Source organism: Lethenteron reissneri, chromosome 32 (assembly GCF_015708825.2).
Source record: "Lethenteron reissneri isolate LAM-NWPU_2019-01 chromosome 32, ASM1570882v1, whole genome shotgun sequence".
Lineage (NCBI taxonomy): Eukaryota > Metazoa > Chordata > Hyperoartia > Petromyzontiformes > Petromyzontidae > Lethenteron > Lethenteron reissneri.
The window spans coordinates 883,791-904,075 of NC_083810.1; the positions used below are offsets into that span (position 1 = coordinate 883,791).

The following is a 20,285-nucleotide window of genomic DNA, read 5'->3' on the forward strand; positions in this document are numbered from 1 at the left end:
CACGACCTCCTACATACCAGGCGATGTAGTTAACATCTCGCCACCGTATCGCCATTGCGTAGCAACACTTGCTGCAGTGGTCTGTACGGATGTAAGGGTGGTGTGGGGGGGGGTCACCTTTGTGTTTGTGTAACGTCGCTCTGTGTGGGCCGTCCTGGTAGAGCTTCGTGTGGAGCTCCTGCTCCGACTGGACCGTGGGCCTGCGGGCGCAGCTCGTGGTGGACGTGTGCCAGGCCACGTTCGAGCAGCTCGACCCGCTGCTGCACGGCGTGAGCGAGGGCATGGACGGCTCGGCCGACTGGCCGCCGCCGCAGGAGAAGGAGTGCATGTGCGTGTCGGCGCTGAACCTGCTGCGCCTGCAGGTGGGGGCACGCGCCGCACACCGCTCCCAACGACGACGGCCGCCGTTCGCCGCTAAGTGGCGGCGACATCGCCGCCACTTAGCGAGGCTAGGTGCACTTCGAGGCCGTCACGTGAAGTGTCGAAGGCGCTTTCTAGCAGGAGGTCACTGGACAAACTCGGGTGCCATGGGTTGACCGGCAGATGCACCAGCTGTGCTCCCCCACGTTGTCGAGCGCTCCGCTTGTTATAAGCGTCACTCCCCGGCCTTAATTTTTTTTGAAGGGCAACTGCCTCAAAATTCCAAGTCGCGTCCTTCATGAGCCTCTGCCTCACTGCTCGGCCTTCACTCGCACACCCACACACTTTACAATGACACGTTCATTCACAATAATTGTGTTCATATTCATGGCACGTACCACTGTTGACACATAGGTCAATGGTGAATCGATTGTCTACCCAGAGGAATTTGAAACGTGACTAACGTTACAGCCGTGCACGTCTCACCTTCACATGGCCTCCTCTAACAGTGTTTCACGCTGCTATTCTAGGGCACTGCTGTTGTTACGCCATTTGCGAGTGCCCGTTGCTCAGATTGCCGACGTCTCCCCCTTTTCTGCCGTCGCCAGCTGCACGCGGCCATCAGCCACCGGGTGGACCCGGCGAGCCTCGGCCTGGGCATGGGCAGCCCGCTGCTCAGCAGCATCAAGCAGGCGGTGGTGACGCTGGCCAGCAACACGGGCGTGTTGCCCTCCGTGCAGTCGGCCGCCCAGGCTGTGCTGCAGAACGGCTGGTCGGTGCTGCTGCCCACAGCCGAGGAACGAGCCCGTGCCCTCTCTGCCCTGCTGCCTAGTGCAGGTCTCTTCCTTCATTCGTGTACTACTTCCTTCGTGTAGTCACTCTGTGGATTGATTGCAAGTCTGCTGTGAGGTCACAGGCAACACCTGCCGAACTAGGTCACATCTCCAACTCTCCCCTATGCAGGAAATGTTTTTATTGCTCGGGCATTCTGTTAATAACTCGTTTGATTAATTCCTTCCGTTCTATAAAAACCACGTTGCAGTATTGCGATTTGTGTTAACGGTCTAGTAGTTTGTGCGTGGGAGTTTACCGGAGATGTAAATGGGTTTTGGGCTGGTGGTGCGATGCATGGCCTACGTGGGTGTGATGCATTGCTGACGCGGGAGTGGGCGACGTTCGCTCGTGTCGTCTCTGCCGTTGCAGTGTCTGGACACGACGTGGGCATGAGCCCCGGGCGCCGCTTCATGACCGACCTGCTCGTCGGGAGCCTTATGGCGGACGGCGGCCTCGAGTGCGCGCTCAACGCCGCCATCGCCGCCGAGCTCCAGGTGGACACTGAGACCCCGTCATTCCCATTCTCGCTTCAGGCGCTGCTTCCCAGCAGGCAGGGAATGCTGTCTGCCTAATAGGCGTGGAGGGCTGCCTGGACGAATTGTCACCAATCATTTCAGAGTTAGCCCAGGGTTTAGCGATCCTCTGCTGGATCGCTCTACACAGGTTGTTTAGCTCCACCCCCTGCCCTGTAGTTCTACTCCATATCCTATAGTAATATTAACTACTTTCATACAAGTTTTGTGGATTCCAAACTCACTGAATGCAGATTGCAATCGTGACTTAGAGAATACTCGCGTCCTGTGCAACAACAGTGTTGTGTGTGCAAGTCTGTTTCAGACCAATTGGCAGAGTGTGGCCATTGTCTTAGGGTGCTTAGTTTTTAGGCACGTGGTTTTCCTCCCACTCGCCGAATCAAACGTCAAAGAGTAATTTTTCGAGTACATTAAGCTGTAGCCGAAGACCCGGTGATGGAGTGTGCGGTGCGCACGTGCGCTCATGTGTGGCAGCAGGACATCGAGGCCAAGAAGGAGGCGCAGAAGGAGAAGGAGATCGATGAGCAGGAGGCCAACGTGTCATCGCTGCAGTGCACCGGCTCTCAGCTCGACAAGGACATTATCAACACCGGCCTCTACAACGACTACACCGGCGCCAAGAGCCTGCCGCTGGTGCAGCTCGTCCAGCAGCTGCTCAGGTGCGCGTGCGGACCCTGGCTCTCGCGACCTCCATTGTTTTGTATCCCCATGCATGCCGCTGCTTATGATGAACGTGATGCTAGGAAACCTCTCTTGAGGCCCTGCAGGTGACCCGCCTTCGTGCTTCTAAAGCTGAAAGTGTTTAATCTGTGCCAGTTGTCTGGTGTGTTTGCGATCGGTGGCCCTCTGACTAAAAGCCGAAAGCGATTTTTGGAAGTTATTTTGGCCCTTTTGACCCCATCAAAGTCGGTGCATGTGAGAACCTGGTTCACTTGCGGGCGGCTTCCCAGACTTGATCCCAGCATCTTGACGCTGCTGCCTCGTCGCTTGAAATGTGCATGATGGGGTCGTAAGCATTGGATCACCGTGATTGTGTCTGTCAATGAATTACCCTTGCCAGCTTTTATAAGATAATGATACCACGTTGTTATTGTCAGAGGAATGATTGGGGATGACGAATCAGTTGCGTGGGATCCCCGGTGGCGAGTTAACTACCTCGCCTGGTATACAGGAGGTCGTGGGTTCGATCCCGACCCGGACGCCTGCTGCTGCTGTATATTTGGAGTTTCCATGTTTTCCCCGTCGTCATGTTAATTTTTCTCCGGGTTCTCTGTTTTTTACCCTGCGTTTAGAGTATTTGGCTGCAATACATTTTCACATATTAAGCCATTGTTGAGCTATAATATATGGTCGCTTCTGAAAAAGAGCTATATAGCTCAGTGAGCCTTACCTGGAAAAAAGAAATGAGTTTAGATTATTTGTTCCCCATTGTGCGCGAATGCAGAAACGTGGCATCGCAGACGATCGGCAAGCTGAAGGTTGTGTCCGTGAACATCGCCTCCTCTGAGTTCTGCGAGTTTGGGAGTCCCCCAAGGGAGAAGTCGGCCTCCCTCGACCTCCTGCTGCGCTTTCAGAGGCTGCTGTTCAGCAAGCTGTACCCAGCAGAGGGTGTGTCCACGCTCGTGATGACAACCCATCGTGGCGTGAGATTGGGGGATGTAGCAGGATACCTCTGGGGATTAAGGGCCCACTGTGAGGGCACGGAGCCACAGCCTCTTGGTTTCCTGGGTCACGGCTTCTTCCGAGAACACTTAAACGCCACTGTTTATACTGTAGCATTATTTGGTTGTTTTTGCTCTGATTTATATTTTTGTTTATTGTTGTACATCTTTTTACGTTATTTACGTTATTGCCTTTGTAATGTTTGCGAATGTTACCATCCTGGTCTCTTGAGTTCTCACCCAGTTAAACAAAATTAACATGAAACTTGAAACTAATTCCCTTCCACATGAGACACAGTGGCACATTCCTTCGTGATGATAGCCTTGCGCCGTATGACTGGCGCGTACCAAGTGCAACGAGTTACAATTCAACTCGCTATTCTCCAGGAAGGCTTAACGGTGTCGGGCTCGTTCCCCAGCACCACGGGGCAGGGGCGGAGGGGGGCGGCCTGGGGGGGGCGCCTCGCTTGCGTCACACGGTGCCTCGCGTCACACGGCGCCTCGCGTGACTCGGCGCTGCCGTTCTTCTGCCCAGGACTGGAGCCCAGCGGCGCCGGCTCCCTGCTCAAGAAGTACATCGTGCTGATGTGCAGCCATGTGGCCGACGTGCTGCCCGTGGCCACCAGTGTGGCCCACTCCAGCAGCCGCCACTTCGCCGAGGTCTCGTACGTCCTGGAGAGCGACCTGTGTGGTACGCACCGTGCTACCGTGTCTCACAAGCGCGCGGCTTGGCGCTCGAGCAGGCTGTGTGCTGCGTGTGTTTTTTTGCTCCGTTGCTGAGCACAGACCCGAAATGTCAAACGGACGGCAACAAACAGAGGTATCAAAGTTTCATTCACAGTTTATTGCATTGAGTAGCATTATAATTGTAACAATCTTGGGGGAAAAGAGATGATTGGAGGGAATTCCAGACTGGAGCAATGTGAGGGAAGACGCAGAGAGAAGTGTTATCACCTGCAGTGTGGTGAGTGAATTGTGTGAGTGGGTGAGTATATGGGTGTGGTGTGTGGGGAGCAGTGGCACAGTGGTTAGCGCACCACACGCACAGCTGTAGAGAGACATGGGGACACACTAATACATATACCATTCTAACGCGTATAGTTTCCTGTAACATGGGTGTTATTTGTGTCTCGCGATGCCCACGCTTCATCGGGCTTTTATTCTCGCACACAACGCAACGTAATAATTCGCGCCATCGAGAAGCGTGGTCTTCACTCCCAGGCATCTTGGGTCCCGCCCAACCGAGTGAAAGAATCCCAGAACGTGTGGGAACGGTTCCGGGTGGAGGAGCTGCGGGTGCCACCTCCCGCAGCTGTGCGCCCCGCCCGCATGGGAGCTGACATGTGAGCGCTAACACGCGTATGCGCCTTGTGCACCAGGCGTGCTCTTGCCGGAGCTGGTGCTCGGCGTCCTGCTGCTGCAGGTGAAGTCGCCGACGCTCGTGCAGGACGCCGGCGCCATCCCCGTGCTCGCCGGGCTGCTCGAGCATCTCGACCGCTTCAACGGCCTGGCGCCCGGCGCGGAGAAGGACGACCACGAGGACCTCGCCTGGCCCGGCATTTTGGGTGACGCCGCTTCCCCCGCTTGCCCTCGCGGAACACGATTGCCTGCGCCCGCGGCCGACCATTTTCCTCATTTCCTTAAAGTCAATCAACTGCGCCCGGCTAGAGTTGCTTGCGTCACTCGATCAGCGGCCGTTGCTCGAGCAGCCCTCCTTCAAGCCGATCTCTGTAGACCTCGGAGGCAAGCGGCAAATTAAGAGCGGGAACAGTAAATGTAAGGATATAGGTTTTGCGGCCAATGGCATTATGTTGCCCAACACAAAAATTTGTTATGATATTGACGCCCGTGTGCATAACGTAAACATACTGTTAGTCAACATTGTAACATTAGTTAACAATGTTAACATTGGTGGAAACCATGGGGTCCTATGGGAGGTGACACGTTTTCCGATAAAACCGTTACTGTTAAACGAGGGACTACAGTATAGGATTACAGATCTCAGGCAAACGGTACCAGTTTTGACTGCTTTCCCGCTTGGTTGTCATTTCCTGCGGTTCTGTGCGAACACTGTGCATTATAAATGTTTCGAGATGCACTTTGCACGAATGACGAGATATAAAAATGAAACATGATTATTATGGCTTTGTATTGCCATCACTGTGGACCTAAGCGCCCCCCCTTCTCTGTTAGCAGATTGTAGGCAGGCACCTTGATCAGGTTATGGTGCCCCACCTCAGTGTGCACTCTGACTCTACCATCGTCTATTTCAGTGCCATGGTCGTTCCTGGTGCCGCTCAGCCCCCAGAACAGCGAGGAGGTAACGGTGATCCGCAAGTCAGATTTGGAGAACCACAACAAGGATGGTGGCCAGTGGGCCATCCTGCAGGGCCGCGTCTACGACGTCCTGCTTTTCCACGCACAGACACTGGTCGAGAACGGCCACCTGGGTGATTATTCCGCCTGTGCTCTGGGTCACGCTCCCATCACTGGGTTTGCAGGAGGGGTTTTCTTATGTTCCACTGCTGCTCTCAAGGTCTGGAACTGGCTCTCTGGTGCTCTCCGATTGGTAATGGCACTCTGACTGAGGGCCATAGTCTTTACAATTTAAGTGCTACTTTCCTTAATTATGTTTTTCCGACAGCAAGAGTACGGAAAGTTTGCTACTGCTCATCACATGAACTAAATCTAGGTTATTTATATTTTTAAAGTAAGGTGTGATTGAAAGCACTTTCTAGATGGAGAACAGTCCACCATGGGTCGAGAAGATGGGGGAAGGCCTTGAGCCTGGATTGGAGCAGGAGCAAGAAGTCGGCGGCGATGCAGGGAATGTCATGCGGCAGCGGCAGAGAGGGAGTGGCCTCCTATTGGTGGAGGCTTTAAACAGAAGGCCTTGCTTGCTGGAGTTGAGAGCATACGGAGGGCAGAGACGATGAGTGGGGCTGTCTCGTGTCGTCCCATGCAGCCGAGTACGCGGGCGAGGAGCCTCTGGCTGCACTGGAGGCCGCTTTGCACTGTGAGGAGCTCAAGGAGACCATGCAGAGCTTCTGCGTGGGACACTACCTGGACGTAAGCCCTTCGCTTGTCTGTTGAACCACAGGAGGCCTGCAGGGAGCCCCATGGCAAAGGAAAACATGTGTGAATTTAAAAGTGGGCGGTAGGGAGGCTGGCATAATGGTATCACTTGTGCCTCACAACATGAATGTCCTGGGTTCGATTCCCGACAAGGGCGCCTCTCCGTTTGTTCCCTCTCCATTCTTCATGGATTTCCTCCGCGTTCTCTCAGTTTCACCCCCCCATAGCTAAGCACACACACTCACTGGAACGGGTATTGGCCAAATATTCCAATGCAAACAAAACTGACACTGCAAGTTACTCAATTTGGATTGCACACAGCAGCATCACCTTTTTACTTCGAAAACTTGTCAGGACCCTCCAGAAAAAGTATCTTAAGACTCGGGGAGGCTGTTGACTAAACGAACGTAACAACAACAATGAAACTGGTTTCGAAGCTTTCGTGACTGCAGGAATTACTCTGTGGTTCTTTCGGTAAAGTCGCGTAGAAAGAAATGTAATTAAATAATAATAGAATACGACGTTTCGATTGCAACACAAGCAACCATCATCAGGTACGAATGAAAGATAAAACAAACCTAGTAAACTTAGAAATATAATGCAATACAACACAGAGAGTCGGCCAACACAACAGTCAACACCCTACCTGGTTGATTATGTTCCTCCAAAGATTGCTAAATTTGAGAGAGAGACAAAACATAGACACACAGACAGACACACAAGCAGAGAGAGACTCACACAGAGACAAACAGAGACAGACACACACACACATAGGCACACAGAAAGACAACGTCTCTGTGTCGAGGCCTTAAATAGAGGTTGGGGCAGAGGGGGAGTTGTGTGGAATTCCTGCCCATAGCGGCTAGAGGAGAGAATGGACTTGTAAACAAGCACGGTAGAAAGCAAATTTAGTAAAATTAGGAAGTGTAATGCAATGCAACACAGAGAGTCGGTTAGCACACAGTTAACGAATCTAGTTTTAACCACCTCTACGGGGAGGGTTTGACTTGCTTGTTTGTTTCACACTTAACTTCTAATTTAGCAATCTTTGGAAGAACTTAATCAACCAGGTGGGGTCTTGACTGTTGTGTTGGCCGACTCTGTGTTGTATTGCATCATATATCTAAGTTTACTAGGTTTGTTTTCTCATTCATTTGTACCTGATGATGGTTGCTTGTGTTGCAATCGAAACGTCGTATTCTATTATTATTTAATTAATTTCTACGTGACTTTATCGAAAGAACCAAAGAGTAACAACTATGAAACGATAATATCCCACGCAAAAACTGACGCACGACATGCTGACCACGTTGAACAACATTCGGGGGTAATCTCCCTCCCCACTGCGTGTAGACTTGTGTAGGCACACAGCATGATGGGCGGTGTTTTAAATTGTTTGTGGTAAACACACAAGCCCGGTGGTTTTGGGGGAGGGGGAGAAAAAAAATGAAGACTCGATGCCCCAACTTGTGATCTTTTGTCAAGGGGGGGGGGGGGGGGGAGAGCTTTTTTGTTATATATATATGGGTGGGTGGGGGGTGAAGAGGGGGCCTGGAAGAGGTAACCAAGGTTCTAAGGGGAGACCCGGGTGTGGGTGGGATGGAAAAAGAACATGCTATAAATCATGCTACATGCTACATACACGCAGCTTTATGGGTGGGGGTGACAAACCTGCGCTCGATTCTGGGTCCATCTCATTGTGGCTGACAAGGTGGGGGGGGGTCTGCCCCTCCTGTGTCCGCCCCTCCTGTGTCCGCTCCCATCTCCCGGCCCTGGCCCTCTCCACCTTTCCTCTTTTGAAACTCCACAGGAAGGGGGACCCACCTGGTCTTAATTCTCATTCCTTCCCTTTAAGTTTGTGGGACAGGTGGTCAGGGCCCGCATGGGCGAGCAGGGGGTTGTTCCTCTGTTTTTATGAGGGCGGTTCATGGTCTTTCCAGTTAGCCAAGATGGTTCTTCTGGCTATGATATTAAAGTTTTGGAGTAGGGCGTGTTTGTGTTTTGAAAGGGCACCTGGTTTTGATGGAGAAAGGTCAGGTGCCACATCTATCATTCAAGAAGGCCTAGATCTTCTGGTATAATTCTGGTGTTTCCAGGCATGACCTGAAAACATGTAGGTAGGATTGTGTTGTGCCTGGGGTGCTTGCCGGGTCGGTGTTGACCCTGAACGCTGTTGTCAACAGCCGGAGCAAGACGTGGTGTCGTGCGCGGAGCTGGGCAGCATGCCGTCGCCTCTCGCCGACACGGAGAGAGCCCTGGGCCTGCTCCTGGGCCTGCACTCTGCCCACCTTGCTTGCAGCACCCCGCTGTCGGCCGTCGAGGTCGAATGTGCAGGTACGCGCCATACGCCAGCCGCACCCCGGGGGGATGGTCGCGACGCTGCGTGGCACGAAGACGCGGCTTGGCTACTCTTAACAGCAAACTCCTGAAATTCCCCGCCTCGCAGTGAATTAATGGTATGCATCGGTATCGTCACCGTCATCATCATTGTGATCATAACCATCACGTGGTGATACGTTAACTACCTCACCTGGTATACAGCAGGTCGTGGGTTAGATCCTGACCCTGATGCCTGTATATTTGGAGTTTGCATGTCTCTCTCCCTGTGATTGCGTGATTGAGTCCTCTGTTTTTTCCCTCCACATTTAGAAACACGCCTTTAGAGTATTTGGCTGCTATACATTTACACGTGATAAGCCACTTTGTTGAGCTATTTTATGTTGCCAGGTCACTTTTCAAAAAGAGCTGTATAGCTTAATGGGCCTTACCTGGTAAAATTAAAGTAGTTTTTGTTCAGTAATGGTGAATGTTGTCCCACGGTATACTCATTACAATGACACATTTACACCATAGCCATAATATACAAAAGTTAATAAAGCAGACAATACGCAACCTTCCAAATTATGTCCAGAATTTGCTTCTTTTGAAATTACGCAATCCTAGAAGGCCATGCGGCTGATGTGATGAGTAAAACATATTTTCTTATATTGTGGGTGGCAAGGTGGCACCATGGTAACACTCATCGCTCACAGAAAAGTGCCTGGGTTCGATTCCCAACTTCAGTGCCTTTTTTAAGTATGGAGCTTTTATATTCTCTCCCTGTATGCATGGGTTTCCTCAAATTTCTTTGGTTTCCCCACATAGCAAAAATAAAAACAGAAAGTACAATGTAATTGGTATTGTGCATACTATCCCAATGCTTAAAAATTACCTTTAAGTTACTCAATTTGGATTACACAAAGAAAATCTCCCGCTGCTGCAAAAACTTGGCAAGACCTTCCTGAATAATTCTCGAGACTCGGTGAGGTTTTGCTGGATAAACACTCATAACAACAAAAAATAATAAAATGTATGATGTGGAGAGGGACAGATGTGGGAAGGAGGCGATGGGAAGGAGTTTTACACTAAAAGATACAAGGCACACGGGGTGGACAGTTGAGTCCCAATATTAAACCTGTCGCATTCAGTGGTATGCAATGGCCTTGTTTGCTAAAGTGGTCTTGTCTTTACTCTTTGGTTCTTTCGGTAAAGTCACGTAGGTAGAAATAAAATAAAACAAATCACGACGTTTCGATCGCAACACAAGCAATCCTCATCAGGTGGAACAACCACAGCAAGAAAAAATGCTGAAGTAGGCGAGAGAGCTGCCGTGGCAAGAGGTTATATAGGTAGGAAAGGAGGGAGGAGCAAGGGGGGGAGAGTATAGAGAGAGGGGTGGGGGGTAGGGGAAGGGGGGGCTGCGTGAGCGTTAGGGGGAAAATTGAGGCTGGGGGGGGGGCAAGTAGGCGGGGCTAGAAGTGGGAAGCTGGGGACACGGGGGAAAGTAACTCAGAAAAATAGGCTAGTACCCGGCAGGTATGATGAAAACAACCACAACAAGTTAAGGCTTTACCTGGTTAATAACATCCTTCCAATGATTGTTCAATTTGTATCCATCTTCTCAGTTGAAGTTATGTCTATGTTATATATTTGGATGGCTTCATGACCAAACCTTTGATAGTATCCCGAAGGTTTGCAGAGTACCTTGATCTCGGAAATATCATGCGAAAATCGTGATTTGTTTTACTTTATTTTATTTCTACCTACGTGACTTTACCGAAAGAACCAAAGAGTATGGATTCCTGCAGTCACGAAAGCTTCAAATCAAGATTGGTCTTGTCTTGCCTGTGTTGTAAATCTTGCTCTTTGTCATTGTATCTATGTATGTTGAACTTCTTTTGCACCATATGTAGTAATCGGATGTGTGGGGTTGTCTGCCTCCCATCATTTGTGTTTGGCAATGTAATTTATTTGGCTGTCTGTAGGCGGCCAGCACTATACCCTTCCCATGTCCATGCCGTCGTGTCTCGTGGCTAACCTTTGACCTGCTATCCCGCTACTGCTCTCTCAGAGTGGCTGCAGTCTCCGTTGTTCCGAGGCGGGCTGCAGACCAACCCCACTCGCTACAGCTACAATGAGGAGAAGGACGAAGACCACAGCAGCGCGCACGAGTCTCACCCTGCTGGCGCCGCCAAACTTAAGGCCCGCCGCCTCACGCTGCCCGATGCCTCGCAACCCTTCCTGCAGGCCCTGGCGGACAACGCCACCCACGACCACGCTGTCAAGGTGCCTGGGCTAACGTTGATGTCCGATTACCGGGTCGGCGCCACTGACATGGCTGGGGAGCACCACGCCAAAGAGCGGCACACAACTCCGCGTCCCCCGCGAGCAGCCTTCGAGGGCAAACGTGGTTCACGCTCATTGTGCTCTGAAGCCGGCAGCACGATTCACAACCTCGACGTCGACGGATAGTTGCTCCTCAGAACACATCCTGTGCGAAAGAAGAAGCAATGAAAAACGAATGCCGTTCCTGCAAATGAATGCCATTGCTGTGTTTCCTCAACATCTTTGCCTTGTGGTCACGTGCGTGTGGATTTACAGGACTTCCTGTGCCACCTGGAACGCTTCCACAAGCAGAGCAACCTCATGACTCCGATCGCGTTCCCGGCTGAACATCCCGTCGAGGAGATTGGCCGATTGCTGCTCTGCTGCCTTCTCAAGCACCTGGACCTGGGTATACGCAGCAACCCTTGGACTTGCAGTGTTGTGATGAGGCCCCCAACTCGGCTGCTTGTTTATTAAAACCCACAACATTTACAATTTGAGTACCATGACATTTCGCCGGTGATTACAACCAGCTTTATCAGGCGTTTTTCCAGGATTGTGAAGAAGTCTTCCTGTTTTGGTCTTAAATAGAGTAAAGGTGATGTCATCACCATCACCAACAAAACATCGTACTCAAATTGTAAATGTTGTGGGTTTACTCTCCAACACACCGGTGTGCTGAAGTTGTAAATAATTGGCATGCTTTGTTTAGGTGACAAACTTTACTAATTGATTGTGTCGGGTGGTGGTGGTTTAACAACACATTTATATTTACGTGATCTAACCCAAAAAAACCTTTTATGGACGAGCGGGAAGTACCCGGCGTTGCCCGGGCGAAAAAGACACGCACACACGCACATAGACTTACACAACAACAACTGCCATTCGCCACTAAGTGGCGGTGACGTCACCACGACGCTTGTGCCAGGCTATGTGCACCTTGAGGCCACGTGAAGTGTCGAACGCCCGCTGGCAGGAGGTCACGGGGCAGATCCAGGTGCCACGGGTTGACTGACTGAGATGACCGAGATGACTGGCTGATGCACCACCTGTGCCCCCTACTGTGCCAACTTGCTGTGCTTTAGCCACCCGGTGCTCCGCTCGTTGTTGTGAGCGTCGCTTCTCCGCCCTCCATTGTTGTTGGAGGGCGACTGCCTCCAACTGCCCAGTAGCGTCCGTCACGAGCCTCCTCCACAGGGGCCGATCTTGACACCGCTGGTACCAGTCATCGGCAAGTCCACTCAGCTCCACGTCCTCCTGTACCACATCACTCCATCTCTTCTCTAGTCCGTGCCATGCCCGTTTAGCCCCCTCGATCCGGCCGATCAAAAGCTGTTTAGGCATGCGGTGGCTGGGCATGCGGCCTACATGACCCAGCCAACGCAGCCTTGCCTGCCGGAGGAGCTCACCGATGGGACTTTGCCCAGATCTTTCAAGGATTTGTGAGCTCATCACATAATCCAGCCTGGTTAAACTCAGGATGGATCGTAGGCAGGCCAGCCTAAATGTTTCCAACCGGCAAAGATGTTCCATTAGGTGGTCCACGTTTCGCAAGCGTAGAGAAGGGAGGGAATGACTTTGGCCGAGAAGGCGACAGACCAGGTAGCTTCCACACAGCGTTACGCAACCGATGAAAAGATATTGCCGCTCGACTGATTCGGAGTGGGACCTCTGCTATTAAACCGGAGCCGGTCATGAGCACACTGCCCAGGTATGGGAAACTCTCCGCTTTTTCTAGAACTACCCTATCACCAATTAGGAGAAATATTTCCTAACTAAATTTTTTCATGTTAGATTTCTATCTACGTGAGTTTAGCGAAAGAAGCAAGAAAATAGTACCTACTTAACAGTGCTGTGGTGTGGCCTAGTCCCGTGCAGAGCCCCCGGCCTCGCTTAGATTGCCCAGCCGGCCGAGGTGGCACCTTGGCAGGCTGGGCTGCTACCCCCCCCCAACATCCCCCCGCCCGCTCTACAGTAATAGTACGTAAGCTCTATAATATTAGTATCTACTGACTCTATAGTAGTAATTTCACACATTGGGGTGAGGGGGTGGAGAGGAAATCACACTTTAAAATGCAACCAAAAAAACACACGACTGAGGTCTTGTGTGTGTTTTTGGTTGCATTTTTAACGTGAATGAGAATTTCCCCCCCCCCCACCGAACGCTTGCGCGTCGCTAGGGGCGCACATGCGCAGATGCGTACATCGCCGTGCTGGGAGGCGCAAATAATAAATAAATAACAATAAACGGCACTAAATGGCTAATTAAAGTACTTTAAAGGTGACGAACACGAAATCGGAATAGTGCTGGTTCACCACGGGGCTTATGCCGTTCTACCTGGGTACTTTTTTAAAACGTGAACCCCACGCTTTGCGAGCCAAATCCCTCACAACTGTCGGCCACACACAGACAGACAGACAAATAATTATTTTTATAGGTAAGATATTGGTCATGAAAGCCCACATGTTAAACTGCTAGTTTATTGCACTCTTTTTTTTATGAGGGCCTTGCCAGGTTTGTGTAGTCGGTGATATCTATATATATAAAATCGTTCATGTCTGTCTGTCTGTGTGTGTGTGTGTGTGGACTTTGGCCCATACGCACTTTCATTGGACGGCGGTTGCCCCTGGCAACGGCTAGCCACGCCTTCGCCGCTTTCATTGGACCTGGCAACGGCTAGCCACGCCTTCGCCAAGGGCTGCAGTTTCATTGGACGGCGGTTGCCCCTGCCAACGGCTAGCCACGCCTTCGCCACTTTCATAAGCTCCGTATTTAATTAAATAATAGCCATTACACAGTATTGTTGGAGCGCTAGGGGGGGGGGAAGGAACGCCACCCGTACCCTGCCTCTTCCAAGCCGACAATTTTAGGCGAGGCCGCAGGCTTTGCACGCTACTAGGCCTCGACACCCACCACGCCACTCTGAGGTAAATTCATCAAAGTTTTTCCTACTCTTCACTACACCCCCACCACAATGTGTGCTATTAATATTACTTTTAAACCCAACGCACCAACAATCGATTACTTTAATGTTCACTGTACAAATACTCATTAAGCTGGGTGAGCGTACTGCCAGTCTATCATGTACACTGTAGCCTGCTTATTAAGCTCGGTGAGCGTACTGCCACTCTATCATGTACACTCTAGCCTGCTTATGAAGCTGAGTGCGTGTACTGGCAGTCTATAATGTGGACTCTTGCCTGGTTATTATAATCGATTCTTTATATGTTCTTTGTACAAACAGTCATTAAGCTGCTTGAGCGACCCCAGTTCGATTCCAACTCACGCCCACCACCGCTGACGATTATTTGAAACGGACCTGGCCCTCCCCTAGGTCCACTCAGCCTCAAAAGCGTAACTGCTGTCATGTGTGAACATCGTCACTGGGGAGACAAAGGTGGCGGGGCATCGTGGATCCAAGTCCCGGGCGAAGCAGGGTCATGTGTATGTGTGTATGTGTTTATGTGTATGTCTGTGTGTCTGTATGCATGTGTGTATGTATGTGTGTGCATGTGTTTGTGTGTATGTGTGTGTGTATGTATGTGGGTTTTTTTGTATGTGTTTATGTGTATGTCTGCGTGCCTGTATGTATGTGTGTATGTACGTCTGTGGATGTGTTTGTGTGTATGTATGTGTGTGTCTATGTATGTGTGTGTATGTGTTTCTGTGTTTGTATGTGTGTGTATGTATGTGTGTTATGTGTCTGTCTGTGTGTCTGCATGTATGTGTGTGTGTATTGTGTATGTGTTTGTGTGTGTATGTGTGTTTACGCTCGCATTACACAAATGTATAATGCGGGTCTAAGGCGTTCCTTACACAGCATTGCCGCTTTATTATTTCAGTCGTTTACTGCCGTATGCACCCTGAAAGTCGTGTGTGTCTGCAGCAAGCGCGTGTATGTGTACCTATGGACGCGCGCGCGTGTGTTGTGTAGGGGGAACGGTAGTGTAGTGCTTAGCGTGCTGCCTGTGTCTGTGTGTGTGTGTCTGTGTGTGTGTGTCTGTGTGTGTGTCTGTGTGTGTGTCTGTGTGTGTGCGTGTGTGGTGTGTGGGGAGCGGTAGTGTAGTGGTTAGCGTGCTGTCTGTGTGTGTGTTTCTGTCTGTGTGTGTCTGCGTGTGTCTGTGTGTGTGTCTGTGTGTGTGTCTGTGCGTGTGTGGTGTGTGAGGAGCGGTGGGTGTAGTGCTTAACGCTACGCTGCGCTACCAACCCGGCAAACCCAGTTCGATTCCCGCTCACGGCCACCACCGGTGACGATTATTTGAACCTCCCCTAGGTCGACTCTGCCTCAAACGAGTAACTTAACTACTGTAGCGTATTAACATCGCCACTGGGGAGACAAAGGCGGCCGGCCGTGGTAGATACAAGTCCCGGGCGAAGCCGGGTAGTACAGCTAGTTGTTTTATGTAATTCTCGGTATCAACGACATAAAAAAAAACAATCCCTTTGTTTATTGTATCTTGACTGTTTAGTGAGCAAGGTTGCTGAGGCAGCCGCAGTTGAATTAAATGCAGCTGCTGGTATAGACATTATTATTGTTATTATTCCAGAATGATTGACCTTTTACCTTCAGCCTAACCTTCACACCTTGCTAACGTCGTGTTCCTTGTTTTTGTGATGCTCTCGGACAATGCTTGACTCTAACTGTACGCTTGCAAGTTCAAATCCAGATTGGGGTTCGACTCAGCCCATCAACCCTTCCTGGGGTTGAAAAAATAAATACCACTTTGTTGAAGTCACAACCGCAGTTGTCTCAAGGTGAACTGTACCCTTCTCAGGCAAATGGAATTTCCTCCCCAGCGCCGGGGCTTAGGGCAGGCGATGGCGTGAGCACTGCCCACTGCTCGTTTGACACTTTGTGTCACAAACTGTGCCTCATTCCTTGTCTGATTAGCAATGTGGCTTGTCACAGGGCACATGGCTCTGTCGGTGATCGAGCAACTTCCCACGTCAGACCCCAGCAAAGCGGCGAGGCTTCCCAAGCCCCTGGTGGATGTGTGCAGGGCGGTGTACCAGGCGAAGTGCACGCTTATCAAGGCGAGTCCTTCCACCCACCTTCTCACACCGATGACAAGCGCCAGGAGCATTATTCTTGATACCAATTGCCTCGTTTGATTTTTGGACTGAGCTGTGGACACAAGAGGCAGCAGTTTTTTCTGCCTTGTCACTTAGTACCACTTAGTGGGCCCTCTCTGAGTTATGTTATAGATTCGAATACGAGCACCAGGACCTTAAAATACACAGTCAAAACTGCCAGTGGAAGTCACACCAGCTGAAGGACAGCATCCATATCCATAGCCAGCCTCTATTATCCAGTGCTGACCTCATCTGCCTGACATCATGAACTGTCTGGCACTCTGCACGCTCATTGCCTTTTGGCAGATCCTTCCCCAAATCAAAGACAAATGGTCACAACGGAGGCTCAGGACCCCTGTTTGAGATCCTCGGATTTATGTGCCCACTTAGGATTGAGTGGAAGCGACATTACATCGCAGAGTTTTGAGAGTTGTGTGGGAAGTCTTATCACAAACCAGTGAATTGGCTCCACAAATTGGCAGAGGAGAGCATATCAGTGTGGTTCTTTTGCTATTAAACACAGTTGCTGAGCACAGGCCCAAAACATATTGCAGCCAGCAACAAACAGCAGCACTACGTGACTTTACCGAGAAAAAACCTAAGAATATAGCACTATCAGGGTTATAATAGACAATAGTGTAATACGTTTCTTTTATTGAGCAAGGTTTTAAGAGCCTTGGGAAAATAGATGAGGGAATAAGCAGAATGACAAGTGAGGTGACCTGCAGTGCAGTGGTTGAACTCGGAACGGATGTAACATGGTAGAATGATTCTCCAACATGGGTGGAAGAATCAAGGAAGGAAAGGTCTCTGGAACAGTCCCTACTTTTGTAGCAATGGAAGATTGATGAGGAGGGCGACTGGACCGCCGGTGAGCGGGTTGCTGGAGCGACTCCGGTGAGCACTGGATCATCATTCGAGCTGTGATTTGCATTGCGTTCTCTCCCATCCGGGTGAAGTGCGTTGACGTGAGAGCTGACCCCTCACTCCGCGCCTCTCTCCAGACGCACCAGGAGCAGGGCCGCTCCTACAAGGAGGTGTGCGCGCCGGTCACAGAGCGCTGCCGCTTCGTCTTCAACGAGCTGCGCCCAGCCGTCAGCACCGAGCTGTCGGTCACATCACGCGTGCAGCTGCTGGGCTCGCTGTCACGCTGGCGCAAGATCGTGCAGACGCTCATCCGGCAGAGGCGTGCGCAGGCCGGTAAGCCCTGTGGTGGCAAGATGTTAACTATCTCGCCTGTAATACAGGAGGTCATGGGTTCCATCCCGACCCTGACGCCTGCTGTATATTTAGAGTTTGTATGTTATCTCTCCCCGCGTTTGCATGGATTTTTATCCGAGGTCCTCCGGTTTTTGTCTCCACATTTAGAAATGTGCGTTTAGAGTGATTGGCTGCTGTAAATGTTCACATGATAATCCTGAGCTATCATTTGTGGCAAGTTCGCTTCTGAAAAAGAGCTATATAGTTCAGGGGCCTTACCTGGTAAGATACAAAAAAAGTTTAGTTTAATAGTTTTTTTAAAGAGTATGTTGAACTTCTTTCGCACCGTACATAGCCAACCGGGCTAATAGGAGGGGCAGTTTCCAAGAGGCGTAGGGGAGAAAATTCGTTGTTGAATTTTGCCACTTGGCTGGGCCAGTGGGCCTCAACGTACGGTCCACGGTCCGTAAGGCCGTGAGTCCAGAAAGGACGAGAACCTCCCCATTAGCGCGGTTGGCCAAGTACGATGAACAAAATAAGTTCAACATCTACATGCAGCCTCATGTCTAGGGCCCACAGAGTTGAGTGTTCTACTTTGTGCAGCATGCTCATGGCAGAGCCACGAGTTCTGTTGTATAACAATTAAAAAATCACTTTGCAGGCTCTCACTTGGTATTCTTGAAAGGGATTTTATTGGCGTAATGGGGAGAAGGATGCGGTTTTGACAGAGTTAATGCCCGCTATTTAAGTACTGGAAGAGTAACGCTGGGATCCTGAATTTAAATCCAGGCAGTCACCCACCACTAAGCAAAAAAGAGGTGCCCGGTGTTGAATGTTATGATCTGCCTCCTGCAGCCATTATAAAATACGCAGGTAATTTTGTCGGTGTTTAGTCAGAGTGTAATCGGCATGTAATTGATTTGAATATCCAACTACATTGACTTTGCTTACACGGCTGGCTTGTCCACGATTCAGTTTCCAAGAAGTCTGTGGATGAGGAGGAACCCAAGGAGGAGGAGCCCAAGGAGGAGGAGCCGAAGGAAGGCGCTCCCAAAGAGGAGGAGGCGAAGGAGGAGGAGGATGGGGGCCTGGGGGAAGGGCGGCTGGAGTACCCAGGGGCCGTCTGGGAAGGGGCACCTGCATCCTTGCAGGCCCTCCCTCTGGCCTCGCTGTCTGACCACGCCGCTGCGTTTGCTGCCAGGGTACCTATCCCCACGCATTCACCACCGCACATGTTGGACTCTTGCTCTCAGTTGGGCGGATACCCAAGACGCTTGGGAATGAGACCACCCTTTCTCAGCGGCACCAATGGTTATGTTGACCTGTGTATTATATAGTTCTCTGTCAAACTGAGACCCATATCTAACAGAGAGGGCTCCTTGCCCATAAACATCTGGCAGTTCAACATCATTGATTCAAGCGAGCCTGACTCAGCTGATGAAACGCTTCATTGAACTGGTGCTGCTGAAATTATGCACTCCCAGAAGGCCGTGCGGCTGATTGGGCGTGTACAAACATACTTGTGTGTGGAGGTCCAGATATGTGAAGGAGGTGTATTGTCTGCTTATTTACTCTGCTGGTTCACGCAGGGAATGTGATTTCTCATTTCCCCCATTAAACCATTACCTACCCCTACACCCAGATTCCAAGCAAACCTTTGGTATACCTCTGCATAAAATGTAGGAGTACACTGTGGTGAGATGTTAACTACCTCGCCTGGTATACAGGATCCCAACCCTGACGCCCTGTATATTTGAAATTTGCATGTTCTCCCCGTGGTCGTGTGGATTTTTCTCCATGTCCTCCGGTCTTTCCCTCCACATTTTAAACATGCGTTTAGAGTATTTGGCTGCTATAAATTTCCACGTGATAAGCCACTTGGTGATAGTGAGGTCGCTTCTGAAAAAGACCTACGTAGCTCAGTGGGCCTTTCCTGGTAAAAAAAATAAAGATATATCTGGGTGATCCACCCATCGTGCATCATAACGGCCACCGCCGACCATGTGAGCACTGTACCACCATCTCTAGGACAAGGGCGAGGCGATCACTCCGTGCCCGCCAAGGCAGCGCTGGGCGGTGCCGCAGCAGCAGGCGCTGGGAGCCAGCGACCAGGCCCTGCTGATGGGGAAGGTGGTGGAGCTGGTGCTGAAGGAGCAGCCCATGGACGTGGAGAAGCTCCGGCGCTGTCTCCTCAAGCAGGTTGGCACACAGTAGGCGCACCGCCAAAATGTTCTACCTCGGGGTGGGGGGCGGGGCTTCTCCCAATGCGCTAAACCATTTCCAGTGGCATTTTAATCCTTTCCCATTCTGATGACGTACACGTAAGAAAAATAAAATAACTTCATCGGTACGTCTTCAGGTCAGAAGACGTACCGAGGCTCCCACAAGTTTGGCGCCAGCTGTCAGAGTGTGATCGTGTCGCTACGGTTATCTGCGGTGCATATAATGTCTTTAAAAACAACGAAGCTATGCCTCTCTTACAAATTTAACTCTGAACCGCTTCAGCGTTCCGGGATTCGGTGGTGAATGGGACACCCACCCTCCAACTTGCAGATGTTTCGGAATAGGAAAGGATGAATAGGAAAGAGGGTAGACAGTGCTACCATCCTGGCAAGATCAGAATCAAATTGGATTATAAGTCCAGCGCGCTAACCAGTGCACCACAGCAGCTCCCTTCTATTCTCAGTTAAGCAGGTAAAATTGTTATGTTCACACTACACATCTTTACACGTGCATCAAGCTGGTAACACTGAAATAATACTGAGCTCTCAGTGCGTCTGCTACTGCCACTCAGTATTGCTGCTCTTGTTAGCTCCTTCAGTAACGTGATCTCTGCTCTAAGAGTGAGTAATTTGCAGAATTTTTTAGCATTGGAATGTTAGGCTAATACCGGGTTACATTGTG

General features: G+C 50.6%; 1 protein-coding gene across 6 annotated transcripts in view; it reads left to right on the forward strand.

The window, feature by feature from the left end:
* HERC2 (HECT and RLD domain containing E3 ubiquitin protein ligase 2) overlaps window positions 1-20,285 on the forward strand; it is a 156,604-nt gene that overhangs the window by 33,122 nt on the left and 103,197 nt on the right. For 4 of the 6 annotated variants that reach the window (XM_061563689.1, XM_061563691.1, XM_061563692.1 and 1 more), the window contains exons 17-32: window positions 162-362; window positions 969-1,197; window positions 1,564-1,688; window positions 2,202-2,386; window positions 3,172-3,335; window positions 3,924-4,079; window positions 4,768-4,953; window positions 5,662-5,838; window positions 6,354-6,457; window positions 8,647-8,797; window positions 10,854-11,068; window positions 11,384-11,516; window positions 16,018-16,142; window positions 17,186-17,381; window positions 18,357-18,583; window positions 19,410-19,580. In XM_061563689.1, coding sequence (XP_061419673.1) covers window positions 162-362; window positions 969-1,197; window positions 1,564-1,688; window positions 2,202-2,386; window positions 3,172-3,335; window positions 3,924-4,079; window positions 4,768-4,953; window positions 5,662-5,838; window positions 6,354-6,457; window positions 8,647-8,797; window positions 10,854-11,068; window positions 11,384-11,516; window positions 16,018-16,142; window positions 17,186-17,381; window positions 18,357-18,583; window positions 19,410-19,580 — 2,745 coding nt within the window. The remainder of the gene's footprint in view (window positions 1-161; window positions 363-968; window positions 1,198-1,563; window positions 1,689-2,201; window positions 2,387-3,171; window positions 3,336-3,923; window positions 4,080-4,767; window positions 4,954-5,661; window positions 5,839-6,353; window positions 6,458-8,646; window positions 8,798-10,853; window positions 11,069-11,383; window positions 11,517-16,017; window positions 16,143-17,185; window positions 17,382-18,356; window positions 18,584-19,409; window positions 19,581-20,285) is intronic. The other 2 variants (XM_061563690.1, XM_061563694.1) reach the window with 1 other exon arrangement.